The 27,999-nt window shown below is 49.8% G+C and overlaps 9 protein-coding genes across 9 annotated transcripts; 6 read left to right on the top strand and 3 right to left on the bottom strand.

Moving 5' to 3' along the window:
* Positions 1 to 8: 8 nt before the first annotated feature.
* Positions 9 to 1,702, top strand: N7525_000047 (putative MFS sugar transporter; the record flags this gene model as incomplete). Its single annotated transcript, XM_061211457.1, has 4 exons — positions 9 to 219; positions 271 to 453; positions 527 to 994; positions 1,044 to 1,702. The coding sequence occupies 4 exons, from the start codon at positions 9 to 11 to the stop codon at positions 1,700 to 1,702; spliced, it is 1,521 nt and encodes a 506-aa protein (XP_061070683.1).
* Positions 1,703 to 2,832: 1,130 nt separating this feature from the next.
* N7525_000046 (uncharacterized protein) lies at positions 2,833 to 4,002 on the bottom strand (the record flags this gene model as incomplete). The annotated part of the gene is made up of 1 exon (XM_061211456.1): positions 2,833 to 4,002. One exon carries the CDS (start codon positions 4,000 to 4,002, stop codon positions 2,833 to 2,835), a length of 1,170 nt encoding a protein of 389 aa, XP_061070682.1.
* A 1,042-nt stretch (positions 4,003 to 5,044) lies between these two features.
* On the top strand, positions 5,045 to 6,329 carry N7525_000045 (uncharacterized protein; the record flags this gene model as incomplete). The annotated part of the gene is made up of 2 exons (XM_061211455.1): positions 5,045 to 5,385; positions 5,438 to 6,329. 2 exons carry the CDS (start codon positions 5,045 to 5,047, stop codon positions 6,327 to 6,329), a joined length of 1,233 nt encoding a protein of 410 aa, XP_061070681.1.
* A 1,456-nt stretch (positions 6,330 to 7,785) lies between these two features.
* Positions 7,786 to 10,029, bottom strand: N7525_000044 (uncharacterized protein; the record flags this gene model as incomplete). The annotated part of the gene is made up of 1 exon (XM_061211454.1): positions 7,786 to 10,029. One exon carries the CDS (start codon positions 10,027 to 10,029, stop codon positions 7,786 to 7,788), a length of 2,244 nt encoding a protein of 747 aa, XP_061070680.1.
* Positions 10,030 to 11,121: 1,092 nt separating this feature from the next.
* Positions 11,122 to 12,769, bottom strand: N7525_000043 (dienelactone hydrolase; the record flags this gene model as incomplete). Its single annotated transcript, XM_061211453.1, has 4 exons — positions 11,122 to 11,343; positions 11,396 to 11,961; positions 12,014 to 12,451; positions 12,520 to 12,769. 4 exons carry the CDS (start codon positions 12,767 to 12,769, stop codon positions 11,122 to 11,124), a joined length of 1,476 nt encoding a protein of 491 aa, XP_061070679.1.
* Positions 12,770 to 14,731: 1,962 nt separating this feature from the next.
* N7525_000042 (MDR family MFS transporter) lies at positions 14,732 to 16,406 on the top strand (the record flags this gene model as incomplete). Its single annotated transcript, XM_002559991.1, has 2 exons — positions 14,732 to 14,896; positions 14,961 to 16,406. 2 exons carry the CDS (start codon positions 14,732 to 14,734, stop codon positions 16,404 to 16,406), a joined length of 1,611 nt encoding a protein of 536 aa, XP_002560037.1.
* Positions 16,407 to 18,826: 2,420 nt separating this feature from the next.
* Positions 18,827 to 20,726, top strand: N7525_000041 (putative MFS transporter; the record flags this gene model as incomplete). Its single annotated transcript, XM_002559990.2, has 4 exons — positions 18,827 to 19,022; positions 19,072 to 19,234; positions 19,287 to 20,348; positions 20,405 to 20,726. The coding sequence occupies 4 exons, from the start codon at positions 18,827 to 18,829 to the stop codon at positions 20,724 to 20,726; spliced, it is 1,743 nt and encodes a 580-aa protein (XP_002560036.2).
* A 1,302-nt stretch (positions 20,727 to 22,028) lies between these two features.
* On the top strand, positions 22,029 to 23,867 carry N7525_000040 (putative phthalate transporter; the record flags this gene model as incomplete). The annotated part of the gene is made up of 8 exons (XM_002559989.2): positions 22,029 to 22,252; positions 22,309 to 22,348; positions 22,404 to 22,532; positions 22,584 to 22,701; positions 22,761 to 22,906; positions 22,958 to 23,175; positions 23,224 to 23,685; positions 23,744 to 23,867. 8 exons carry the CDS (start codon positions 22,029 to 22,031, stop codon positions 23,865 to 23,867), a joined length of 1,461 nt encoding a protein of 486 aa, XP_002560035.2.
* Positions 23,868 to 24,370: 503 nt separating this feature from the next.
* N7525_000039 (glycine decarboxylase subunit P) lies at positions 24,371 to 27,544 on the top strand (the record flags this gene model as incomplete). Its single annotated transcript, XM_002559988.1, has 1 exon — positions 24,371 to 27,544. The coding sequence occupies one exon, from the start codon at positions 24,371 to 24,373 to the stop codon at positions 27,542 to 27,544; it is 3,174 nt and encodes a 1,057-aa protein (XP_002560034.1).
* Positions 27,545 to 27,999: the final 455 nt, after the last annotated feature.

The following is a 27,999-nucleotide window of genomic DNA, read 5'->3' as shown; positions in this document are numbered from 1 at the left end:
ACGCCATCATGCGCTCTTGGTATGGAAGGGGTCGATCCCTTCAGGTCGCTGTCACGTCTTGCTGTCTTGTGGCTTTTGTCTTGTTTGGTTATGACCAAGGTGTGTTTAGTGGCATTATCGGCAATGAAGACTGGAGGAAACAGTTCGGCTACCCCAATGACTCGGAAGAGGGTATCATTGTCAGTTGTTATAATTTGGGGTGTCTTCTTGGGTGTCTGAGTGAGTTGTATGAAGTATCTGATTGGAATGGACATTAACTGACACGGCTAGTTAACTTTTGCATCGGCGAAACACTGGGCCGCCGAAGAGCTATTTGGCTTGCAATGGGTGTGGTAATTGTCGGTGCAATCCTGCAGACCACAGCCTTCAATGTGCCACATCTGATCATTGGAAGAATTGTGACCGGTGCAGGCACCGGCTTGAAGACCAGCACTGTCCCCATGTACCAGGCCGGTAAGTCAGATCCAATGCCGTTAAATCGTCTCATACATAAGCAATAAATACTCATTACTCTTTCTTCTGCCAGAGATGTGCGAGGGTAAAACCAGAGGTCGTCTCATTTCCTCAGAAGTTCTCTTCACCGCCGTCGGAATCGTCGTGGCATACTGGTTCGACTTTGGCATGTCGTTTGTTAGCGGACCTATCGCGTGGCGACTGCCTATTGCCATGCAGATGGTTTTCGCCATTTTCGTCATCGTGTTGGTCTTCGGCCTACCGGAGTCCCCTCGATGGCTCATGAACCACGGGCAGGAACAAGAAGCCATGGATGTCCTCTGTGCCGTGTATGACCGTGAGCCGGAAGACGAGTTCATCGTCAATGAGCATAAAGGAATCGTGTCCGCCATCGAACTGGAAGATTCGGTGAGCAAGCAGTCTTTCTGGAAGATCTTCCGGAACGATGAAGTGAAGACTGGCCAGCGAGTACTTCTCGCTTGGGGCATTCAGCTCATGAATCAGGTGGGCGGAATCAACTTGGTTGTATACTTCGTGCCTAGTATGTATCGATATTTTGCTGAGTCAAAAGCTGTGCTAACCTGTATTAGCTGTGCTGAGAACAAATGTCGGGCTAACTAGCCAGCTCTCCCTGATTTTGGGTGGCTGCATTCAAATCATGTTCATGCTCGGTTCTCTCCTACCAGCATTCAAACTGGACAGCATGGGTCGCCGGAAGACAATGATGATCGGCTCTTTGGGTTTAGGAATATGCATGATGATGGTAGCAGCCTTGCTTTCCCAAGTCAACGAACCAAGCGGAAAGACATACGCCGAAGCATCTGTCGCGTTCTTTTTCCTGTATATGCTCATCCATGGCATGTCCATCAACTCGGTACCATGGGTATACGTACCTGAGATCCTGCCTCTGGAAGCCCGAACTAAGGGAACAGCGATCGGTGTCAGCTCCAACTGGCTTTGGAACTTCACCGTTGTCATGATCACGCCTGTGATTATCAATCGGATCCAATGGAAAGCGTACTTGATCTTCATGATCACGAACTTCCTTTTCGTTCCTGTGATCTACTTCTATTACCCCGAGACTAGCAACCTGCGTCTTGAGGATATCGATTTGATCTTCGCTCGGGGAGGGGACCCAGTTGACCAGGCGAGGAAGATGGCCGCGGAAATCAAGGCTTATGGACATATTCAGGTTGAGCAGCATGACGACGACAAAGTTGCTAGCAGTGTCGGGGTGGAACGCGTTTAAATGCTCTTCCCAATTTGTATACAAAAGATTTCAAGGTCGCTATGAATTACAGTTTCTTGGTTTTCATCTTCTTTTTCCAACTGTTTATTCATAGGGCCCCTTTGGATCAGACTAACTCCCCTATCTGATCTGGGGTTCAAGTAACCCTATCAGGGCTTCACGCTTATGCATGAAAAGTACGACGTGGAGCTATAATCCCACAAAGCTCAGATAACTCTCTAATATATTTTAGATATTACGTACCTGAAGATTAGAGCCCTGGAGAGATCAACTGCCGGTGAATATGATTTTCGTACGGAGTAGGCGGAAAGGAATGGCTGTGAATACACAACCATGCATATTAATCAGACACTAGTGTAAGAAAAAGAAGAAGAAGAAGAAGAAGAAGAAGAAGAAAAATGCAGAGACGAGACGAAACACAAAAGGGAAGAGCATGACATCTCCTTCGGACAACCACGAGTATGTTGTTGAAGAGACTGAGCCACTCTTCCCAGCCAGAAAACTTGTTTAGATATGGGCTACTGGAGACATATATGTATTTACTCACCTAACACTCTTTAAAAGCCGTACTGACCAAATAGCCTGAAAATCAACCAGATGAGCCAAAGCTGGTACGTCGCAACCTTTGAGCCAGGAAGCCACCATAATGAAGGGGCTCTAATCAGCCCTCAGAATCTGGCCATCACGATGAGGGAAATCATCACTCCCTCCCCACAAAGAACGGAAATCCACTACTGGTTGGTATAAGGACGATGGGACACAGTATGGATCTGAGGTAGTATGGATACCTAGGTAACTCCCTTTCCACTTCAGCTTCCACAATGAACTCTCCAGTCCTTAACGGTAAAATGCCACCTCTCAGCTCGACAATTACTGCAGTGAAAGCCGAAAGCACACATGGTTTCAATGTTCAACGTTCAATGTGTTTCTTGGACAGTATCGCAAAACAACGCTTAAGCCCTATTCAGCTTTACTCTATAGTACATATGGAACCCTTACCAGGATATTACGAGCCTAAATCTACTTATAATTCTCATGCGGTGCCTTGATTGAAGCTCATCATCACTTTTTCTCAACAGGATGCTTCTGCAAACTTTCATACCACTGGATCATGGATCCTATCATGAAAGCTAGTGAGCCCCAAAATGTAGCGAGGGACGACTGATAATCCGCGCCAGAGTTGCTACTTGCCGGGCCCAGCGCACCACAAAGAGTAAACCCAATACTGCCAACAGATTCCAGAGTCCAATATGCCAGCCCAGAACATGCCAAGCAGGAATATACCACTTGGACTGCGTCTCAAGCATGTACAGTAGTGAACTCACAATGAATCCGGTCCCACCAAGTGTAGTAGTACCCCAGTAGAGGCCGTCAATGAGTCCCTGACTTATGCGCGTGAAGATGGCAGGGATGCCAACTATTGCACCAATCCAGAAGACCGTTGCGCTAACGAATAAGACAAAAGAAGCTATAAAGCCAATTTCATGGAAATAATGCGTGCACAATTCTGACTTGGATGGAATCCATCGGAAGGACCTGCCATCTGGCGATGAAGTAACGTAACCAGTGTCATCTAGGTGAGAGTGGACATTGTTACTGGTATGATGGTGCTTCTCCCGGAGAAACGATTTCCGATTCGCATGGTGATGCTCGCACTCTGACATCCTCGGCTTGATCTCTTTCATCGCATGTTGAGGAACCCCATCTTCGATAGTCTTCTCGAGGACACTCTCAAGCGCCCAGCCAAAACATCCAGTATGGTTGGTATTAAACGCTTCAAGAAGCAGCAATACACCACCGAGTTCAAAAATAGTCGCGCCGACGAATCCCGTCCAGCCACCGGCAATAGTTATTTCACCATGAAATTCGGTCTTTCGGTCCACCAGTGGTAGCCAGACGAAGAACCCATTGACGATGAATACTGCGGACCCAATAGTGAAGCTCATGGCGACTAGATATGATACATCCCAGTAAGGGACGTAGGTCACCATCCGGAGCATGATCTTGGCTACCGCTGACACTGACTGCGTCAGTGGTGGTGTTGTGAGTCCCGTTACATGGGGCAAGGCTTCTGTGTCGACGCGAATAGCATGCCGGCCTTTTCTGTTGTCGCGGGATCGCCAGAGACGCTCGATTTGTGGGGGAGCTTGAATGTCTTCTGCTTGCTGGCTCGGTTCGTAGTGTGCGGAGGTTGGATTCAGGAAGGACACTGGGCCCGTGACATGCGTCTCGTCCAGTTTAAACCCAGGATAACCTCGAGGTCTGCGACCAGTCTGGAATCGTGAATGCCGCCGCACCATATTGGCCAGGGCCAGGGTGAGACTGTGTTGAACTCCGTCTTTGACCCACTAGGAAAACATCTCGGGGATAAATCGATATATATGAGTTTGAATGTGAGTTTAACTCTTTGACGATCTCCTTTGGGGTAACTGGTGTGCGATGTTCAATCCATGTATGTTCCATACGGGGAGACATCGACGTCAGCGCTATGTAAATAGTAACTGCAACGCGGCGTACCTTGACCCCCGACATGCCCAGATCTGCTACGATTTCGTGGACAATAAGGTCGTAATTGACTGCTGTGTTCATGTAGCAGAATGTAAGTGTCATTGAGGGTGACATCCCACGCTACACGTGATTGGTTGAGTTCGAAGACTCCGCATGCCCGTCTTATCTCGACTAGGCGTAGGCTCCACCGCTTATGTTGTATATACACGAACTGATCACCAAGTCTCGATTTTATGCCCAGAATACAATAGTATTGGATTATAAATCAGAGATCTATACCGCATGTGGTTTGTGACAAAGACATACTATTAATACTATGGAAAGTAAATCGAGTCGGAATTGTCCAATCTCTTCATACATGGAAAGAAGCCCATATTTTCATGTGCTTCTTCGTAGTCTTCCAATATGACATATCAGAGAAACAGCGAGTAACAACGAGAAGCAAAAATGACTGAAAGCCGAGTTGTAACCTCGAAGCACCGACGTATAGTGTGATAACCTGATGCAGGTTTCCCTGCTTTCATTCAAGTATCACGATGAACATACAGAACATTATATAAGCTTGCCACCTATCCGGGCCCCGATTGTTGAGATATAGCATTGTGATTTATCGCATCCCCACAGTTTATCCTACAAAGTTTGGAAGAAACCAGAGTGTTGATTGCGAATGCGGACGAACCAGATACGTTTCGTCATGATGACATCCTGTCCAGATGCTATCGGATCTCGTGACTCAGTTTCATCGTATAAAGTATGGTTACCTTCAGGCCGGGGTCTATGGTCTATACTTTCACAAGCGAATGGATATCAAAGAATCCCCCTTCAGTCCATACCATGGCAGCACCAACAGCCAGCGTGCGGAGGCTATCATCCGCCGACGCTAAGCGATGCGATCTGTATAGCGGTCCAACAGTTATCGCTCCTCCCGAAAATATGAAGGCACCCTGCGATGCAAACGGAACCGCCACGCGGCTGGAAAGAGCCAGGAAAAGCATCGATGAAACGGCCTCTGACAGGGCCACCCCCGAGGTTGAACAACCAGACCCAAGCAGTACAGATAAATTCGCCATCGCCTTCGATATCGACGGCGTTCTCCTGAAAGGAGGGAAGGCACTTCCAGAATCGATCGGTGCGATGAAATACATCAATGGAGACAATCCGTATGGAGTAAGGATGTAAACACTTCGCCTCTCTCTCCCGACATGCACATATTGACTTCATCCTAAGCCCGTATATCTTCGTCACCAATGGCGGCGGGAAGACGGAGGAAGAACGCTGCATTGACCTCAGTCGCCAGCTACAGATGGAGGTCTCACCTGGACAATTCATTTGTGGACACACACCGATGCGCGAAATGGCCGAGGCGTATCAAACCGTCCTCGTGGTAGGTGGCGAGGGGGAGAAATGCCGCGTCGTCGCAGAGGACTATGGTTTCAAAGACGTGGTTACCCCCGGAGATATCATCAAATCCAAGCATGACACAACGCCGTTCCGGAAGTTGACAGAGGAAGAGTATCGCAATTCCCGCGATAGAAATTTCGACGAGACCACTATCGATGCTATATTCGTATTCGCTGACAGCAGAGACTGGGCTGGTGACCAGCAGATCATCCTCGATCTTCTGATGTCGAAGAATGGACGCCTAGGGACTCGCTCCGAGACCTTTGACGAGGGTCCGCCTATTTACTTTTCCCACAACGACATCGTGTGGTCCACCTCCCACGAGCACTCGCGCCTTGGAATGGGCGCACTGCGGACGTCTATAGAAGCTCTTTACAAAGAACTCACTGGTAAGGAGCTGACTACTGTCGCGTTTGGCAAACCGCATCTCGGGACATTCGGTTTCGCGACAAGACTGCTTCGCGAATGGCGCAAGGGGACGTACGGTATTGATCAACCGCCAGCCACCGTTTATTTCGTGGGCGACACGCCCGAGTCCGATATCCGAGGTACTAATGAGTACAACCAGATCAGTGATACTGACTGGTTCTCCATCTTGGTCAAGACGGGTGTCTATCAAGATAACAAGACGCCGCAATATCCTCCTAGGAAAGTTTGTGAGGATGTCCTGGAAGCTGTCAAGTTTGCTGTTCAGCGTGAGTTAGGCGAGGACGCGTGAGTGAGTAATTTGAAGCAAAGTGAACTACGAAGAACGAGCCATTTAGCCTGGTTGAATCGAGCAGCTTGGTGACGACGACGGTGGTGGTGTCAGCTTATGGGCTGGAAATACTGTGCCTTTTCAGTGTTGCACATGATCTCGAGACTTTTTTATGACTATCTGGCAAGGAAGCCTTCGGATACTTTATTTACTGTCTTGAATACTCAAAATGAGCAAAGAGACAAGCAGAATTGAGAGGATCGTCAGTGGCAATTCGATCCGTAATTCGAATAGCAGTTTGAGGTGCAAATAAGACTCCTTGGTGAAGCCTTTGAGAGAGTCCACAATCAGGACGCTTGGGAAACCAACTGAAGCACCTTGGAAGCATTGTCAGTTGACCGATCAGTCAGACGTCACAAACGTCTTCCCGCCCATCATCAAAAGCTTCCCAACAGTTCAGGAGCGCCACTGTCACCGCAGGAACTCATTGAGATTCTCCCAATGAACCCGTCCGGTCTATCGCCTGTGGGACGCCATGGGAAAATAAGGTGCAAACCCCTTTTCCCACAATTAATGGTGCCTGAATGCCTGGGTCTGGCCTAGAGCCCTGCATTAAAACCGGAAGAAGAATTAAAAGACTTGAATTACGATTATAGCCGACTTAATAAGGTATAGTTCTATCAGCTATCTCTTGATTCTATGAAGATGACGCTTTTTCTCCTATACAAATACATACACTTCCAATTTCTAAGGTGGTTTACTAGCTCCCTCTCTCTATATAAGAATGAAGCCTGTATCTCCTATCAACATTTCGGACTGTTTTATAATGCAACGTCAGTGGTGGTTGCAACTGCCTATATGGGATTTGTTGAAAATCCAAGTTAATTCCCACTAACACTAACTAGCCTTTTCTAACTAGTTATAACTACTATAGTTAATGCTAACCCTGATCCCGGGGTTACAATGTCGATCTTCCCTAGTCATATAGGATTTGCACCTAGGCTCCTACCAAAAGGAGCCTGGATTCCTTTTAACCACCTTCTCCTGGATCCTGCTTTCTGCCTCTCAGCTGTCCCCAGCCCCTCTGCCTTCTTTCCCTTCCCTCTCCTCAGTACTTCGCCTTAGCCACCTAACTTTCCAAGCAAGAAACAGTGTCTGAAGGTGAGATAATGATTTGTATACTAGGCAATGTCATGATCAAACTACCGTAATGAGGGAATTTTTTGGGACGTCAATTATTATTAGTCTCTTGGGGAGCTTGTTCACATGTAATGAGAATGAACCACAGTTCTGAAGCTCCACAGATTGCTTCTATGATCAGCAGCATAATGTGGTGACCGAGAATTTGTAAAGCAGGGCATGTTCACATGTAGGCATTTTGTTTCGTCGGCCTTCAGAGCATTCTTTTTACCGCCTTGTGATCGGAATACAAAAACATGATCGGCATCAATAAGGCTGAGCCATATGTCTAGAAACATCATGTGCGGACGCCAGCAGAACTAGATAAGAGGTTTTGCCTGCTCTTCTCATCCCGGACGCGATGGACATGACGTGTGTTGCCTGAGGCTGGTTCAAGTGCACGAGGACGTTTCAGCCACTTCATATCCTCTAAATCAATGACAACCAAACGGCAGCCCGCATCATCCCATAACATATTGCGCCACTCACTATCACCATGGATAATTCCGTGTGACTGTAGCACAGCAAGAACTTTCTTGCGCTCCTGGTCAAAGAAGCTGGAATTTTCTTTGTTAATGACGTGCTGAAGTCGCATTCCAGACCAACCCAAGATCATTATCTGCGCCATCAACTCTCCGTGGTACCAATATGAAATGCTTGGTTTGAAAGCTCCAAGACAAACGGGAATTTGTTGGCCCTGCAGATTTCTAAGGCGATTATAGTTTTCCACCTCCACTTGAAGACGATGTTGCTTCTCTGCCGTGGTCGCTTTCATAACCACAGTGTAACCATGCGTTAGAAGGGTTGCCTTCACAAGGTAGCCCGTTCGGCCGCGTACGTGTAATTGTTCGAATCCCTCGTTTCGATTCCGTACGAGTTGACAGTGAAGTCTGCGCGTGAACTCTGATGGGCCTATCGAATGCCTGTGACTGCTAGAATGCTGCAGGTGGCTCTGTAAATTTGGGCATTCTTTGTCCAGAGGACCTCGATTGACTATGCCGCGTATGCAGTCTATGGTGCAGTACGCTCGTGTAACCTGGTAATTCTTCTGAGAATTTGGTTCTGCTTCCGTCCTACCGCGTCTATCGCCGGGCCGTTGTTTGTTGCTTCTGTCGTGGCTCGACTTTTCGCGGCTCGCCTGGCTGCGCGCTGCTGCTGCGGTAGACGGAGAATGGTGTTCTTCCACACTGCCGCTGTCTTCCGTAGACGAGTGCTTTGGAGTCGAATTCCCTGGTTGACACCTAGCGCGGGACCGTGTATTGTGTCTTTTTGGTTCAAACTTCCAGTGAGAGGGTCGATAGTTAGAAGTCGGCCGGCCTTGGGTGCGCACAGTTTCGGGAATCTCCCGTAGAATGTCCAAATATTCAACTTTCCAAGTACTAAGCTTGTCATGCGCTGTATCATGCCATTTTTGGGATGGAGCCTTGGCGGCGAGCGCTTGAAGAGTAAACGCAAGTACCTGGCCAACAGCAGTCCGGTGGAGGCGGTATTGATCGTTGGCCTGTACATCTTGATTTGGCACACATAAGTAGTATTGAACAACAGTAGGATCTTCTGGAATACGGAGAAAAACAAAAGCCTCTCCCGTGCAGATGTAGCCGTACTGAAGTCCACTATCAATCATGTATGAGAAGATTTGGGTGACCACGGCGGCGACGAGGCGCGTAGAGTGATACTCGAATGTATCGCCTTCCTGATCAATGACATCACGAGCCAGGTCTATCTCATGCAAGCCCGCCACTAATTCTGGGATTGTCACCTTATGCGGCGCCTTGAACTCCACTGCGTAAACGGGTTCTTTCCGCTCGTTAGCCACGGTATGTACGCAAAACTGGTTAGCACGGCGATTGCGCTTCTGTGGAGTGCTAGGTGTCCTCGGGTTCTGCGTGGCTTTTCTGCCATTTCTGGTGTTCGCTAGTGGCTCGGGCGAGCGCGCGTTCTGGAGAGTCATTTGCTCCATGCTGTTCTCGAGCGAGGTTTCCGCGCCGTCGTAGCATGTGACTCGACCCTTGATACCAAACTCACGTCGAAGAGTTTCATCGTCGCGTAGCGCCTCAATGACTTTTTCGACAAAAATATCCACCGTTTCACGCTCAAAATTCCGTATAGACGCTTCAGAATAAATTGGCCGGGCCTGAATGTTAGTAGCGACATAATCTAATTGTTCATTAGACGGGAAGAGCGGTCGTGAAGTGAAGGTGCCTATGCGGTCGAATTTCTTCCAGATTTTCTCTTGGAGATCGGGGAATTCACACCAAGGTGTAATACGCTTGGGGTAAAGTCGGTTGACTGGATCAGTCGCATCGCCTTGAGTCGTGAGAGCCGCGTCGGTCTCAACTTGGATCGCTTGAGACAGAGAGATGTGGCACCGATCAAGAAGACCAAGCAGCGTGTTGTGCTGTACTCGTCCTTCTGCCTTTTCTCGCGCCTGTCTTTGTTCCTCTCCACGGCGCTCTGCCTCTTCTCGCGCTCTCTTCTCTTCTTCCCGTGCGCGTCTCACTTCCTCAAGCTGACGTCGTAACTCGGCGACTGTTTCTTCCATATTTATCAGAGGTGGTTTCGGCAAATGACTGACACAAAGTCGAAGCCAGCATAACAGGGGGTTGTTTGACAGTGGAAGGAAACTTGAGGGGGAAATGCGCCAAGATTCTACCCAGTTACCCTGTAACGTAACACGAGCTTGTTGATGCCTTAGGCATAACAATGCTTCCAACCTTAGGTTTTGTCAAACTGGGGTATGGCCTCCATTAGGCTATACACATTAACCGTGGTTTTTGTGTTGGTCGAGTGGAATAATGCCGTATTTTATTCCAACAGGTTTCCAGAGTTTGACTCCTCGTGCTGACTCAGTCTCTTGACAAGCCTGACCCTGGGCAGGGCTGATATTTCTATATGACAGGTTTTGTGGGACTGCCAGGTGGTAATAGGCATGCATTATTCATGTCCTCTCATTTGGAGGGCACGAGGTTCGGACAGTTGTGCTTGTATCGTATCTCCATCGAGCCACACCACACCCACCAATCACCAGCGGTACCCTCAAAATACTGAGCTACTCATTATCATCGCTCGCTACACACGTGTGCTGATATTCAACATGTTAGATGGAGTCGGCTCTGCAGGCACTCCACTGAATCCTAGCACTGAATCCTAGGGGGTCTACGGCTGCTTCTGGGAGCCCTACCTGTCTCTAGGAGCAACAAGGCTCCCAGGACCCACTCATACGCTCTGGAGTCACTTCAGCCGGTCCCGGGAATCCGTAGCAGATCTCTAGGAACAGATTGAGCTCCTAGGAGCAGTAGAGTCCGGATGAACGGTCCCAGTGGCGGTTTCATCAGGGTCAAGGATTGACCCGAGGTTTTACAGTATCCATGGCTGGTGTAGTTGCTTACGTTGAAGGCTTCAACTCTCTTGTCGCCATGGATGTCTGCCCAAATATCATAGTATCCAAAATAGTGACAACCATTAGCGCTAAACAGGAGAGGTCGACATGTACAACATCGCTCATAATCAAGAAACAGTCGCCTAAAAATTCGAAAGAACATCCCTAACTGAGCTTATGAATCGCCAGAGGAAAAACAAGGGACACGGGAATGTCCTCGTGGTTATCCTGACAAAGAGAGATAGAAGTTGCAAGTCATGTCTGCTTAGACCCGTTTTCGGCACTGTCGTTCCCCGCATCCTCAACATAGGCAGCTTGATTGCCAGTGTCCGACCTAGCCTTTGCACTAAACTCTGTCTCTGTATCAGCGCCGTCCCCATCCACGTGCTCAGCCGTTTCCGTGGCTGTCCGCTGCAGACTAGCAGGCTTTGTTTTTTGAACAGCCTTGCCCTTATTTCGACTCCTATCAGGCAACGACTGCTCAACGTCACTCTTCAGGTCAAGACCAGGCTCCTCGCCAGCCTGCGACGCGCGAGAGCTCTGATTCATGCTTCTCCTCGCGCGCACGCGCTCGACGGATCATCTTGTTATGGTAGTCTTCCTGTTCAAGCTCCGTGTCCTCATGGAGGATGCGACGAGCAGCTTCGCGCCCAACAACAGGCAGTCGATCGACACCCTGCACTCCATCTGGCAGCAGCTTGGGGTCCAGAAGACCGACTTGAACGAGGACGCTGGCTTGGTCCCAGTATACGTGCTCGGAGTAAAGACGGCCGGCGCGCATACTGACAATACTCACGAGGATGATCTCGACTCGCTTGTTTGTCGGCGGGACACCAGGTAGCATCCACGGAATTTCCTGTGTGTGCTCGTAGCCCACGTACAGCTCATCCACGATGCGGTCGGGTCCTGTGGTACGAGATAGCAGTCGGAGGCGCATAGATGGGGGCAGTTTGCCGATGAAGTATTGTTCATAGAAATGGCGCAACGCCTTTTTCCCGATCCCTCCGCTGACTGTCGGCGTATAGGTCACACCCGGCGTTTTGTGCTGAACATAACCATCCATCGTTTTCCTGACGTTTGACGAGAAAAACTTGCCTAACAGAGAATTAGCCGGTCATCCCTCGATCCCTCTGCGCTTGTAACTTACCCTCCACATGCTGCTCATACCGCTGCTCGTAATCCGGATCCCTGGAATATCCCTTCCGCAAGACCTTCAAAGTCCGCGTCCAGGCTAGATCGGCCGCCCGATGATCATATTCCTCCAGGTCCGTCTCCGCAAACCCGGGCACGGCATTGTCATACGTAAACGCCGGGTACGCCAGGTCCAAACGCTCTCCGGTCCCAATACCAGCATTGATCGGCCGCGTCTGCCGGCGTTTCTTTCCCTGCAAGCCAAGCGCGGCGGGCTGAACAAGTACGTCCACGGTCTCGCCTGCCAAGTGTACGAGGACTTGGAGTGAGAGTGGGAATCGTGACCGCGTGTCAGGTATTAGGCTAGGGTAGTAGGCGACCAGAGCACAGAGTCGACTGGAGTTGACGGAATTAATGTAGTAGTCGAGGCAGTAGTCCGCGGCGTCGCCGTAGGCTAAGAATTTGGTCAGTCAGTTCATCATACTGAGAGTTTATCATGTTCAGAGGGAATCCTGTGCGTACCAACCACGGCGTAGTTTTCGCCTACACCGAGACCGTCCTTTACAGACTGCAGCCGGCGAGCGTAGTCTTTTCCTCCGCCGTTATAAGGGAGGTATACGACATCGAATCCTTCCTCTTGCCAGTTCTTGATGATTTCCATGTCAAAATCTTCGGTCTCGGCTGTGACGCATAGTCGGGCATTATTGTTGCCATTGTTGTAAAGAAATCCGCCGCTGCTCAAACCTGGGGCACTAATTGATATGTTGGCCATTGTGTTGTTTGTGCTGCTCCCCTTGTACGGTTTTTGAACGGGTGTACTGCGTTTGTTGTTGGTTCAACTTGGCTTCTTGCAGATTATTCTCGTTTCAAATGTCAACACAAGAAGATGCTATGTAAAAAATTCCAATCGACAATATAGAACAGGTAACAGGTAAAATGAAAAGTGATCAGCCATGTTGACATATAACGGGTGCCCCAGGCCTACGTCATTGGCGTCGGGCCAACATACGTCATACCCATCACAGATTGTCGGAAGAGCTGCAGTCAACAAATTCGATAGAAAGGACCACCCCGTCAAAGAAATTGCAGAGACGACTTAGGGAATGATGAATTAAATCAAGACGAACGCATTGCAGTTACGAGCTCTGAGAAATTCGAGAAAGGATGTGGACTTTTAGCATCGTTGGTTAAATGGATTCATTAGAATATTAAAGTGCCATAACTCGATATGTCAAAGCAAGAGCGAACGCGGGAACCTGTGATACTATCTTCCAGCAAAATGTCTCTGTCGAATTTGGTGAAAATTTGCGATGATCCCCCTAATTGGTCCAAGTAACCACTCGCGGTGTGCCAATCCACTGGAGTTATACCATTTATCGCAAAGAAGGTCCATCAACTCTAGCCACAAGAGCTGCCAGTCCACTGAATCAGTCTAGCAAATCCACCTCGAAGAACAAATCACGTTTGGATTGTAATCGGCTTCTCCAAAAGGCATCTGGTAAATTCAATGCCAACACGGATAACATATTACGTATTTTCTGCACATCGGATTGAGTGTAGATGATAGGGCAAATAATTTCCGCCACCAGAAGGGAGATTTCGAGTGGAAGTCTGTTGAGATAGGAGCTTTTGCGTTTTCCAACCATATTTTGGGCAAGTTGGATTGTACTTTGAAGCTCGGGTATAATCCATGGATTGACAAAGATATCACAGCCGCGAACGTAGCTCTCACATCCCACGTATGGAACCTCATCGAGCTGGGCACGAAATAAGGTATCTAGGTCATAACAGCCCATCCTTTATGGGTTTTCCAATACTGCCTCGCGGCCTCAAACAACTTGACCAAGTATCTCCTCGATCAACCTTTTTCCTACCAGATGGCCAAGGATCTCCCAACAATAATAGTGAAACACATATCCCATATTTTTGTGTTTATAAAGACTGGGATGCATCCAGTAACCTCCTGGGTGGAAATGTGTGAATATTGTATCATCATACTGTGGTATCGCCTCTCGTCCCGAAATTCGTGCGGTGTTTTTGTCTCTTGGAAGGTGGTACGGCTGACAACCGAGACGTGCAACTGGGCCAATTCCCGTGAGATCATATTTTGAGGAAAATGCATATCTGACAGCTTGGATTTACTTTTAGCTTGAAATTTAAATGTTTCTATGAGAATGTCGACTTACCCCCTCGCTGATAGCAAGATGATAACCAAGGAAATTTGGAGAAAGTCTTATTCTCCACTTCGGTCGATGGCACGAGAATATGCTCAGGAATCGGGAATTTGCGATGGATTTCCCATTGAGACTCCTTGAGCACGTCCAGGTGATCTTTGCTCATTGTTCCCCCGTCAAACGCCAAAATGTATATACCACAAAGTAGACATGTTTCCGGCGCATTGAATTCCTGTCCGTTTCGGAGGCATGAATCAGCACGCTGCACTTTCCATTCTTGAAAAGAATAAAAATGATGATGACAATAGAGTGTAGAGATACCTCCAAAAACTGACAAAATAATAAGCTACGCTTGAGAAGGAGCGAAGGGCGTTGCTACGTTCTTTAGCTCGGCGCCGAACTGAAATTTGCTCTATATTGTTCGGCGCCGAATACACCTTCACCCCCGAGACCACTAACTACCTACTATTATATAACTCTGCTTTTCCCCCTGGTTGTCTATCAATTTATATCAGTGAAAAAGACATATGGTTGCCATTTAATAATTCTTGCGTTATACAATGACTCGATCGATCGAAGAGCAGCCCGACCACCAGCCGCACCAGGTCTCGACTACCACCGAGAAGCCCTCCGAGATCAAAGAAGATGAGACTCATTTGCCAACGGGGGCCCGGCTAATAGCTATTATTATTTCAATTCTGTTCGCTATGTTTTTGGTTGCCCTGGTATGAACGTTGCGTTCAATATTGCTCACGCGGATCTAAACTAACATAACTTTGAACACTACAGGATCGCACCATCCTTGCCACGGCAGTCCCCCGAATTGCGAACCGGTTCAATGCTCTGGACGACCTCAGTTGGTATGCAAGTGCATACCTGCTGACAAGTTGTGCCACCCAGCTATCCTGGGGTAAGGTGTACACCTTTTACTCGACCAAGACTGTCTTCCTGATCGCCATCCTTATTTTTGAAGTCGGATCGGCCATCTGCGGCGGTGCGCCGAACTCTAAGGCCTTCATATTGGGGCGGGCGATAGCGGGTATTGGGTCGGCAGGCATATTTTCCGGTGCAACCGTGATAATCGCACAGATCGTGCCGCTGGCCAAACGGCCTATCTTTGTCGGCCTGATGGGGTCGGTCTTTGGGATTTCGTCGATCATCGGACCTTTGATGGGTGGTGCGTTTACGGACAACGTCACATGGCGCTGGTGCTTCTACATCAACCTGCCTGTCGGCGGCTTTACCATGGTTGTCTTGTTCATTTTCCTGGCTGTCCCCCACAATCCCCAACCGTGCACATGGAAGCGAAAAATCCTCCGCCTCGACCCTCTGGGAAGCGTGTTCTTCCTGCCCTCTGTCATCTGCTTTCTGCTCGCCCTGCAATGGGGTGGCACGGCCTACCCCTGGAGCAACGGGCGAATCATCGCTCTGTTTGTCATTGCAGGAATCCTGATGATTGCATTTGTCGGCGTGCAGATCCGCCTTAAGAAGGATGCAACGGTGCCGCCTCATATCTTCAACCAGCGCAGCATCATCAGCGGAGTCGTCTATGCCCTGTGTGTGGGTGGAGGGCTCATATCTATGCTGTACACACTCCCACTCTGGTTCCAGGGCGTGCGCGGCACATCAGCTGTGAACTCCGGCATTGATACGATCCCCATGGTGCTGGCGCTTGTTGTGGGATCCATCCTCTCCGGGTCAATCATCACTGCAACTGGATATTACGTTCCGTGGATGTTCGTTGCGGCGATTCTCATGTCAACGGGCGCAGGGTTGATGACGACATTCCAGGTGGACACCAACCACGCTGCCTGGATCGGGTACCAGGTGTTGTTTGGCATCGGTATCGGCACGGGAATGCAGCAGCCCTCTATGGCCGCGCAGACCATTCTTCCTATGGATGAAGTCTCCATTGGTATCTCCCTCATGTTCTTCGCGCAGTCCCTCGGTGGTGCTGTCTTTATTGCTGTCGCTCAGTCCCTCTTCCAGAATTACCTCGGAGCAAATCTACTCCACATCCAGGGAATTGATGTCACCAAGATCCTGGCGGCTGGGGCAACGGGCCTCTCTGGTGCTGTCCCGGCTGCCAAGTTGGCCCAGGTTCTGACTTTATACAATGATGGCCTTCGGCACTCATTCATTGTTGCCGTGGCTGTGTCCTGTCTGATGATTGTCCCCGCACTGACGATGGAATGGAGGTCAATCAAGAAGGGGAAATCGTCTGCTACAGTCTGAGAAGGGTATGGATTTTAATAACTATAGTATATGCCAAGGGGTGTGTTTCGATGTATATCATGTGCTAGAAATTTCCACTCATAGATAGGCCAAATCGAGGATGATCCATGGATGCGTTCACCTTAATTCAGGGCACTCCACAAAATGAGAGACGTCTTCTAGGCTATATTAGTTGTGATTGGACCAAATTGAAGGAAAAAACCTTCTGACCTCAGCGGCAATCTTGGCGAATCCCCCGCGAATCGGAGCTGGGAAATAGCTTGTCTTAACGTAATCCACTAGCGAGCTGGCCACTTTATCCAACATACTAATTTCAAATCCATTTATCTCAACCAAAACGCCATTAAATTAAATTTTTAAAAAAACATCATCTATCTGGACATGTCTCTCTCCTATGTCCTGGCTTCCTGCATACTCCGCACCCCCGGGGGGGTTTTGTACGCGGTTGTAAACCTGATTCACCATGCTAACCGGGACCGGGTTCAGCTACTTCCACCGGCTGTATAATCAGCGCAGATGCTTCCTGCACGGAGAGACCGCTCTCTGCGTATAGATGCTTCCCAGATCTAGCACGCTTTTGCTTCTTCTTCTCGGTTTCACTGCGTAAATCACTCACTTCTCTCTCTAGAAGTGCAGCGGATTGCATCGTCATTTGACAAGCTTTTAAAACCTGATTTATAGCGGAATTCAGCGGACTTGGGGGACTTCCTGATCTCATACGAAGCAATGCTTTGATAGAGGAAGCTTGCTTTTCCAATTGCCTGCAGTTTGAAGGTGTTTTTGGATCCCAATCACTACCCCGGCTAGGGGGGGGGTTAGTGTAGTAAGCCGAATATCAAGCTTCGAAATCACTCTCTCTGGCGCGAAAGGGAGTAAACCGGTAGATTGGAAGCTGTTTTTAACAATCTCTGGTTTAAAAGCTTCCATTCGTGCGGTAGGATAGGAATCCAGGAAGTCCAATTTATCCATATGATTGGATCCGCACCGTATCCGGAATTCAACTAGTCTCCTATAGGCTCGTTTTAACACCGCAAAACAGCCTATATCTAGAGGTTGTAAAAGATAGGATAAATACGGGGGCATACAGATTGGTATAACCCGGTTTTTTTTCACAAATTTTATCAAACCTCGGTATTAAATGGCTTCTATAGCTATCTAGTATTAAAAGCCGATATACCCCCTTTATCCGTACAAAAGTGGTCGGAATAAAGAGCTTTTCAAGCTAGCGAAGTCCAATTTCGTCAGTAGTCCAGCCATTAGGACTAACTTCGAAACGCCAGTCGGAAGGAAGACTATCGAACCAAGATTCAATAAAGACTTTGCCTTTAAAAATCAGACACGGTGGAAGGGCCTAACCAGCCGCATTCGTACACTCGATAGCCGTCACCTATTCACGATTTCTAGGTTATAAAAGTGCTCGCCGACCGTAGTATTCGCTTCTCGTAATAACCTTCGCAGTCGCTGTCAATCCTATAGCAAAACCCGTCTTATCAAAGTTATAAACGTCGTCCGGGTGGATCCCAAATTGTAGGATGGTTTTTTAAACAAGATCAAACTAGTCCTTTATGACTTTTGGATCCTCACATTTCGCACGCTCGTAGTTATACCGTTTCGAAAACCGGGAGGATAGGAGAGGATGCCTTTTCACATACTTCGTCACCCAATTTTCGCCGACCGAAAGAACCGGGGTAGTGCCACGCTTTTCAAGGAGAAGATTCGCCATTTCTCGTACCATAGACGGCCGGGGAGCTAATCCCCGGGAATCTATAGAGAGAATCCATTTTTGAAGAGATTCTTCTTCAATTTCTGTCAGTTTACACGAATTTGCGCGACAATTCGCGCGGTGTTGTATTCCGGTAAGACGTGAAGAAAGGGTTGAACGGGGGATTTTGAAACGGCGCGCAGTTTCACGAATTGAAGAGATTTCTTTATTTTTAAAAGCTTTGATAGCTAATAAGATCCTGCCCTCTTGCTCAGTTGATTCTTTGGAGGATTGGGAGCGAATTGGTGGCATAGTAGATAGTTTAATTGACTAAGTGCTAATTCATGGACGCGTTTTTTGTAGGGTGGCCAGCTCGCTAGTGTGGCCAGCTCGCTAGTGGATTACGTTATCCGTAAACTACTACAATATCTAAATAAAGCTACTTAGGTAGTTCTAGTAACTTCGAAATCGGAGGTACCATAGCCATAGCGTTGCTCGTAGATCCAAGCTATATTAAGCACGACAATAACACAAGTAGCTATCCACGTGTAAATAAAAGATATACCAGTCAAAAGACATTGCACATGCTAGAGATATATATGGGTAGAAGCTGCCCTGCGTAAATTAGGAGTCTAGCGCGAGGGGGGAAAGAACCAAGTTTTTGCCACGACAAGGCCAACTTCCCCTCCACAACACCTCATCTGTTCAACACAGAGCAATGTCCCTGGTGCAGCATGTTTCTGCCATCGACGGCATTGATCGCGAACTCGAACCAGACCTAGTTGAGGACTATGATTTCGCTCCCATTCGCCGAAAAATCAGCTACGATGTCATCCAACCTAGCGACGCCATCCCGGTCGCAGAAACGCGGCCTGGAACACCAGCGTACAAACACTCCTCCGCAAAGAGAATAGGTCTGTGCTCTGCCGCCCAGTGTGAGACAAACTGCTGACCCCCATCAAGCCCAGGTCGTCGTCACCGTGCTCGCGTGCTGGAGCGCGTCGGGGATCGTGTTTGGCTTCGCAGCGCTCAAGCCTGTCCTTGTGGAGGAAGGCGTTTACCACGGGCATTGCACTCCTGCCGAAATAGATGAAGGGCTTGAGCTATGCTCACAGCAGGACCTTAGGTGTGTTTGTCGCACAGACCATCTAGAGCTATGCTTGCTAATCAACTGCCAGGCTCAACCTGTTCTTCACCATTGCTTCGATAACAGCCAATGTCTCGGCGCTTCCAGTTGGGACGATTCTAGATCGATATGGATCACGGGTCTGCTGGTTCATTTCTTGCCTGTTGCTTGCTGTTGGTGGTGTCATTATGGCCTTTGCATTCCGTGAACCTGGCTTTGATGGCTATATCGCGGGGAATTTCTTCCTCGCTCTGGCGGGTACCTTTTTATTTGTCCCCTCGTTCCAGATTGCAAACGCGTTCCCCAGATATGCGGGGACGATCGTCGCGCTGGTGACTGGTGCCTTCGATGCCTCTGCTGCTGTGTTCCTCTTCTACCGGCTCGTATATGAGGCTTCCGGCAAATCTTTCACCCCGGATAAGTTCTTTCTGGGATATCTGATAGTCCCCGCATGTGTGTTCATCGCACTGGTGACCATCATGCCAGCGCGGGACTATGTCTCAACCCTGCAATTGGAAAACAAAATGGAAAGGGCCGAAGATGCTACTCGCGATGTCCACGACTCTGATGATGAGATCGAGAGCACAGCGGAGCTAAACCAGGTGCGGAAGAAGCGAGCGGAGCGGCGACAGAAAAAGATCCGCCAGATCGACGAGGTTCTCGGCGATAGAGATGAGCGGCAGATGCGTGCGGATCGAGAAGAGGATCGCCAGCAGACGAGTTGGGTCTGGGGTGTATTGCACGGCCTGCCGGCGCACAGGCAGATGGCTACGCCCTGGTTTATCCTGATCACGCTGATGACTGTTCTGCAGATGATTCGCATGAACTACTTTATCGCGACGGTTCGCTCGCAGTATGAGTACATGCTCGGATCGGCCCAAAAGGCAGACAAGATAGGTGCCCTTTTCGACGTCGCACTGCCAGTTGCGGGTGTTCTCTTCACGCCCGTGATCGGCTTCCTGCTTGATCGCCTTAGTGTGCCAACGATGCTTGGCATAATTGTGCTCTTCACCACGGTCATCGGTGTGCTGAACTCCATTCCGGCAGTTTGGGCTGGTTATGTGACCGTTTTACTCTTCGTCCTACTCCGACCTCTCTATTACTCGGCCATGTCGTATGTTGCTTTTCCCCCTCTCACTGCTATACTCTGCCTACTAATCTTGGCTCTAGTGATTATACTACTAAAGTCTTCGGCTTTGCCACGTTTGGGCGTGTGTACGGTGCCATCATTTGCCTCTCGGGGATCGCAAACTTCTCTCAGTACGGACTCGACGCGTTGACACATAATAAGTTTGATGGAAACCCAATTCCAATCAATGTTATCTTGGCAGTTGCCGGATTCGTCGTTGGAACAGCACTCGTGATCTTTGTTTTCGTGTCTGTGAGACAGATGGGAGGGCAGGATCGGGTGGATGAGGAAGAACGCGAGAGTCTGCTTTTGGAAGAGGACGAAGAAGAGGAGGGATACGAGGATAGTGGAAGTTACCGTTGACGAGATTAGCTTAGGAGGTTGAACCGAGGTATTAAAAAAGAAAAGAATTGAGATTTAATTCCCAATAGTATGGTTAAGGCTTTTGTTCTATATTCGAGCTCCGTGTCCTTATAACAACCTTGGAACTCTTTAAGGTGGATACTTGAAAGCACCACATGGCGTCAAATGACAGACTCGGTGTACTGAGGACTAACTTTCAATAGAAGCCCTTGACTGGTTGGAGTATAGGCTGTGTTACCGCATTCTGCATAATGATATCACCATATACGGCAACGCTATCTAGTCATACCAGGATTATACGGTCTGGGGATCATCACCCCAGGATCATTAGAGGCGTTTCCCACATGGGAAATTTACACTTTCGGAGTGACCGGTCAGGGTTTGAGCTTCGACGTATCAAAAGCCATCTGGGGACGGAATGTTAAAAGTTCCCTAAACTCATAGCTAACCCTTGGCCGGAACTCTGCCCAAATGATACTTCCCCGACAAGTACGAGATCAATCAATAGATGCCTCCTTACTTGGCTTGGTATTTAAGGAAACGAGGTGTTTTGGTGGATTCTTTGCCTGTTAAGAACAATTGCAAAGTGCGTGAATCAAAGACAAAGCCCTAACCAAGCAACATTGGCAAGGAATAGGACAGATCATCTCCAGTTCTCCCCACAAAAATGACATCTCTATCAAATTAAAAGTCTCCAAACAAGATTTGAAGCCAAATAGGGGAGACCAAAGTGTATCACGTAGTCAACGCGCCTGCCAAGTTGCCAAGTACCTTCCCCCGCATTTCCTTCCCCATCGCCTCCCCGGATTGTCCCCCCCCAAAGCAGCCACCGACTCTAACCAGTTCAGTGCGCAACAGATGACTCGTACAGGCTCTCACTAAGTGGGGTGACTTCCCCCTCCTTTGTTTCGGACAATATCTCTGAGAATGCCGTTCTCCTACGGTAGTTGTACTTGTCCCGAGGCACTTGGCCACTTTCTCTCGGCTATTGCGTTCTCGATGGGTCTTGTTTCTTGGGGATTTTCCTGGGCAGCTTGAAGCGGGCTGTAATAGGCGACCGTCGATCTTGAATGGCTGGTTTAAGTACGGATGCCATTATGTCGGGGGTATATCCCTACTTGGATATACTTATCCTTGCTGGTCTTGTCGTTTTCTAGATAAGGCTGCAGCTTCGTCTTCTATTTCTGACCAAAGTCGATTAAAATTATTTTTTTTTCTTTTTCCCTTCTCAACCTCTTTTATTGCTTTCTTCTACATCTTGTCTGTCTATTGTATACTCCAATTCAGTTTGGACATATCAGCATGGCGTCCATGACTCCCATCGATGAGAAACCGCCTGCTGAGGACCGCGTCGAGGATATCGCGGGGAAGAGGCCTCCGAGCTACGTCGAAGATGATGAGTTCACTCCACAGGAACAGAAAAAGATCATTCGACGAATTGATCTACGTCTGGTGACCATGACTGGATTGGCTTATTGCATTTCGCTCATGGACCGCACGAATCTGAGCATGGCTGCTGTTGCAGGGTAAGAACATTGCCGTGAAGGAGAATTGTGTTCGATGATGGTTGACCTCTGAATAGGCTGAAAGAAGAATTGCATCTCCATGTCGGCGAGCGATATGTATGTTTATACACATTGATCACATTTCACTGGCGGGTAGCTAACATTTGAATAGTCCATTATCGTCCTGATGTTCTTCGTGCCCTATATTATCTTCCAGCCCCCAATGACGGTCATCATTCGAAAAATCGGCCCAACTTACTTCCTGTCCTCGATTATTGTATGCTGGGCGGGAATCATGATTGTAAGGACTTTCCGCTTTCTCAACATTACTCTGGTTTATTGACCGTCGCAGGGAATGGGTTTCGTCCAGGACTGGGGCTCGTTGATGGGAACCCGTGTGCTTTTGGGTGTGCTGGAAGCCGGTTACTTCCCTGGATGCGTCTACTTGCTATCTTGCTGGTATACCCGATGTAAGAGAGATCGCTCAAAGAGACCTTCCAAGTGGCTGCAAAGTGCTAACTCTTCAAAGACGACGTCCAAAAGCGATTCTCCGTTTTCTATCTCATTGGATGCGTCGCTTCTGCGTTGGCGGGTATCCTTGCCTTTGGTCTGATGCAGTTGCACGGAAGGGAGGGGTTGACCGGCTGGAGATGGATTTTCATCCTCGAGGGAGTGGTACGCAGAGTTGGTTCAACCGAAAGAAAATCAGCGAGCTAACAAGCATAGATCACGGGCGTAATTGGCATCATGTGCTATTTCTTCCTCGTCGACTTCCCTGACCGCGCACACAAGTCCTGGCGCTTCCTAAACCAGAGAGAATGCGCATGGGTCGTCCGTCGCATTAACGAGGACCGAAATGATGGAGACATGGAAGCCTTCTCTCTCAAGAAGTTCCTAAAACCCTCAATGGATGCTAAGATCTGGGGCTTTGCCATGATCTTCTTGTGCGTTTCCTTTCCAACGGACCTGGATTTCTGCTAACCGTATCCCAGCTGCCTGACTACCGTTACTTACGCCATTGCCTACTTCCTCCCCATCATCCTCATGAATGGCATGGGCTTCGGCGTCGGCGAAGCCCAATGCCTCGTCGCTCCACCCTACGGGTTCGCAGGAATCGTGATGTACGGCACAGCCTGGGTTGGCGACAAGTACCGCATGCGCGCACCAATTCTGATTTTCAATGCCCTGCTCGCAATCATTGGCCTGCCAATGATGGGATTCGCAAAGAGCGATGCTGTCCGCTACGTGGGCGTGTTCTTCACTGTGGCCGGTGCTAATGCTAATATCCCGTCCTGCATGGCATACCAGGCGAACAATGTGCGCGGCCAGTGGACGCGGGCTTTCTCCAGTGCTACACTTGTAGGCTTTGGAGGCCTGGGTGGTATCGTGAGTAGCTTGGTGTTTCGGGAAAAGGACGCGCCCGAGTACCGACCGGGAATATATGCTGCTCTCGCGTAGGTGGTCCCTCATTCTGTCTCATATTGCATTCGTGTACTGACTGTGTTTTACCAGGTGTAACATTCTCATTGTCCTGCTGGTTCTGGCTTTGAGTGCGTGGTTCCGGTTCTGTAATAAGCAGGCGGATCGGGGAAAGCGGGTCATTGAGGGCGATGCGGCTTTCCGGTATACGATTTGAGGTCGGGGAAATATGTACCTATTCAAGATTGGATCACGATAGTAATGCAAAGGCCATTTCCATTTTCAATATTGTTTCCAAAGGAACCGCATGAAAGCTCAGAGTTATGATGCCATCGGAGCTTGGAGCCCCCCCTCTTCCCTCCCTGGGGGCATTCGTGGAGTAGATATGCCTAGGCACGACTTTTCCGACGGGAAACCGGCCATTTGCTCCGACTGGAAGGCGGTGAGTGGTTGAACTGGGGCCCGTGGCAAACAGTGGCAACTGTGATTGGTCGGATAAGAAGGGTTTCTTATAATTTCTTATCGCTCTAAGTTTCCCGACATGTTCTCCGTCATCGGACGATCGGACAGGGAAAAGGCAAGAGGTGTGGGCAATAAATATTAATTTCTATATGTCTGGCACTTCTGTTCTTCTTCTTCATCCTCACTTTGATTTACTGATTTACTTGTGGATGTGGTGAGCGCTTTCCCCTAAAGCCCTCATTATCCTCCGGTCTCAGTATGGCGGCATCATTGTTCGCCCTTCGCGGCGCCCGCCAACTTGCTCTGCGGTCGCGTGTTCGCGTACCCTCAATTACCCGAGCTTCATTGTCACCATTGAACACTCGGAGAGTAGTGCATACCTCGCAGCCCGCGACCCGTCGTGGTGTCTATACTAGCTCCATCTCCGACCATGGAGATCCCCACCCCCAGGATATCTTCCAGCCTCTCGATACCTTCCCCCGCCGCCACATTGGCCCCTCCCCGGACGCCGCGGCAGAGATGCTCGCCGTGCTCGATCCGCCGGTGGCATCCTTGGATGACTTCGTGAAGCAGGTTCTGCCTGAGGACATTCTTTCCAAGAAGGACCTCAAGGTCTCCGAGCCCCACGCCGATATCAGCCTGTACCGGTCTAGTGTGCAGGGCGGTTTGGGCGAAACCGATATGCTCAAGCTGCTCGACACCTACCGGAAGCAGATTGATATCTCCGGCAAGACTTATATTGGAACCGGTTACTACCCAACCATTGTGCCCCCGGTTATCCAGCGCAATGTGCTCGAGAACCCTGCCTGGTACACCAGCTATACACCCTACCAGCCCGAGATCAGTCAGGGCCGTCTGGAGTCTCTGCTGAACTTCCAGACCCTGACAGCTGATCTGACCGGTATGCCATTCGCCAATGCCTCAGTTTTGGATGAGGCCACCGCTGCCGCCGAGGCCATGACCATGTCCTTCGCCACAATGCCTGCTTCCAAACAGAAGAGGGCCGACAAGTCCTTCGTCGTGTCTCACCTCTGCCACCCCCAGACTATTGCTGTTATGAAGTCCCGCGCCGAAGGATTCGGGATCAACCTTGTGATCGGAGATATTTTGGCCGATGACTTCAAGCTCGTCAAGGACCAGAAGGACCACCTGATCGGTGTCCTTGCCCAGTACCCCGATACTGAGGGAGGTATCTACGACTTCCAGGCTTTGGGTGACTCCATCCACGGCCAGGGTGGTACTTTCAGTGTAGCCACTGACCTGCTAGCTTTGACCGTTCTGAAGGCCCCCGGCGAATTTGGCGCTGATATTGCCTTCGGAAGTGCCCAGCGTCTGGGTGTTCCCATGGGCTTCGGTGGCCCCCACGCCGCATTCTTTGCTTGTGCCGACAAGTACAAGCGCAAGGTGCCCGGTCGTGTCGTTGGTGTGTCCAAGGATCGCCTCGGTAACCGGGCTCTGCGCCTTGCTCTGCAGACTCGCGAGCAGCACATTCGCCGCGAAAAGGCCACCAGCAACATTTGCACTGCTCAAGCTTTGCTTGCTAACATGACTGCCATGTATGCTATTTACCACGGCCCTGTTGGCCTCAAGTCCATTGCCCAGCGTATCATGTCCATGACGTCACTCCTGCGCGAGAAGCTTGTTGGCCTGGGCTACAATGTCCCGGTCCGCTCGAACAGCGCTGATGGCGGCGCTGTGTTTGACACTCTGGCCATTGAACTGCCCAGTGCTGCAGAGGCTGATGCTATCATGGCCGAGGCTCGCGCTGCCTCTGTCTTCCTCCGCCGTCTGGGCGGAAACAAGGTCGGTCTCTCCCTGGACGAGACTGTTGGCCGGGATGAGGTGAAGGGAATTTTGGATGTTTTTGCCGCTCACAAGTCTGCCTCTCCGGTCGAGGTTGATGGCACTCTTGGCCTCACCACTGTCCCCGCCAGCCTTGAGCGTACCTCCTCTTACCTGACTCACCCTGTCTTCAACACCTACCACTCTGAGACTGAGATGCTCCGCTACATCCACCACCTTGAATCGAAGGATCTTTCCCTCGCTCACTCCATGATTCCCCTCGGATCCTGCACTATGAAGCTCAACGCTACCACGGAAATGATTCCCGTCTCCTGGCCCGAGTTCTCCAAGATTCACCCCTTCATGCCTGCCGACCAGGCGAAGGGTTACACGAAGATGATTGACGATCTGGAGCAGCAGCTGGCTGATATCACTGGCATGGCTGAGGTTACTGTGCAGCCCAATTCGGGTGCCCAGGGAGAGTTTGCCGGTCTTCGCGTTATCAAGAAGTACTTTGAGGCGAGGGGCGATGCCAAGCGCAACCTGTGCTTGATCCCTGTCTCTGCTCACGGTACCAACCCGGCTAGTGCCGCCATGGCTGGTATGCGCGTTGTGACCGTCAAGTGTGACACCAAGACCGGTAACCTCGATCTCGAGGACCTCAAGGCTAAGTGCGAGAAGCACAAGGACGAGTTGGCTGCGTTCATGATCACCTACCCCAGCACCTTTGGTGTGTTCGAGCCCGGTGCCAAGGAGGCCTGCCGCTTGGTGCACCAGCACGGTGGCCAGGTCTACATGGACGGTGCCAACATGAACGCCCAAATCGGTCTCTGCTCTCCTGGTGAGATCGGTGCCGACGTGTGCCACTTGAACCTTCACAAGACCTTCTGTATCCCGCACGGTGGCGGTGGCCCCGGTGTCGGACCCATTGGCGTCGGCGAGCACCTGCGTCCCTTCCTTCCCTCGCACCCCACCAGCGAGTACCTGCAGTCGAAGCGTGGTGACACCTCCTCCCCTCCCATCTCCGCTGCTCCATGGGGCAGTGCCAGCATCTTGCCCATCACCTTCAACTACATTAACATGATGGGCGACCGCGGTTTGACCCACGCCACCAAGATCACCCTGCTCAACGCCAACTACATCCTCTCTCGCCTGAAGCCCTACTACTCGATCCTGTACACCAACGACCATGGCCGCTGTGCACACGAGTTCATCCTGGATGTGCGTGCGTTCAAGGATACCTGCGGTGTCGAGGCCATCGACATCGCCAAGCGTCTGCAGGACTACGGCTTCCACGCCCCGACCATGTCCTGGCCCGTCGCCAACACTCTCATGATCGAGCCTACCGAGTCCGAGAACAAGGCTGAATTGGATCGCTTCTGTGATGCCTTGATCTCCATCCGCAAGGAGATCAGCGAGGTCGAGTCAGGTGCCCAGCCTCGCGAGGGTAACGTGCTGAAGATGTCCCCGCACACTCAGCGCGATCTGCTCGTCGCTGAGTGGGACCGCCCTTACACTCGTGAGCAGGCTGCTTACCCGTTGCCTTTGCTTTTGGAGAAGAAGATGTGGCCTACCGTGACTCGTGTCGATGATGCCTTTGGTGACCAAAACTTGTTCTGCACTTGCGGGCCTGTCGAGGACAGCGAATAGAGACAGATCTAAAAAGAGATCTATGATACCCATGCCGCGCTGATTGCTTTTTTATTTATTTATATGAGGGCTCCATCCTTCCATTGCTCGCCTCTTCTCTGTGTATACATTCAACATTTCTTATTTTTGATGACGGTAGGAAAAGACTACCTGCAGACTACGTCCTTATGAGGGCTGGATTGATTCAACATAATCATCCAGCGTCCATGGATCGCAAGAATAATATTCAAAGAATCAAAAGTGTTCCAGACATTCCATTCGATTCCAGTTCAAAATACATAGTATCCAAAGGGTAGAAGTAACAACTATGACAACCCCCAATATTTATTACGCTTATCAGAGCTACTTTACCATACATAACCATTTTTGCTTGTAATTAACCTATCGGGGAGAACTCACCCGCTCCAAATACCGTATTTCCCCTGTATCACAATCGGAGACGGCCGACCCCCGCC

The sequence above is a fragment of the Penicillium rubens genome (genome assembly GCF_028828025.1).
Source record: "Penicillium rubens strain IBT 27055 chromosome Unknown utg000001l_segment0_segment0, whole genome shotgun sequence".
NCBI lineage: Eukaryota > Fungi > Ascomycota > Eurotiomycetes > Eurotiales > Aspergillaceae > Penicillium > Penicillium rubens.
This window is presented reverse-complemented; position numbering and strand designations above follow the sequence as displayed.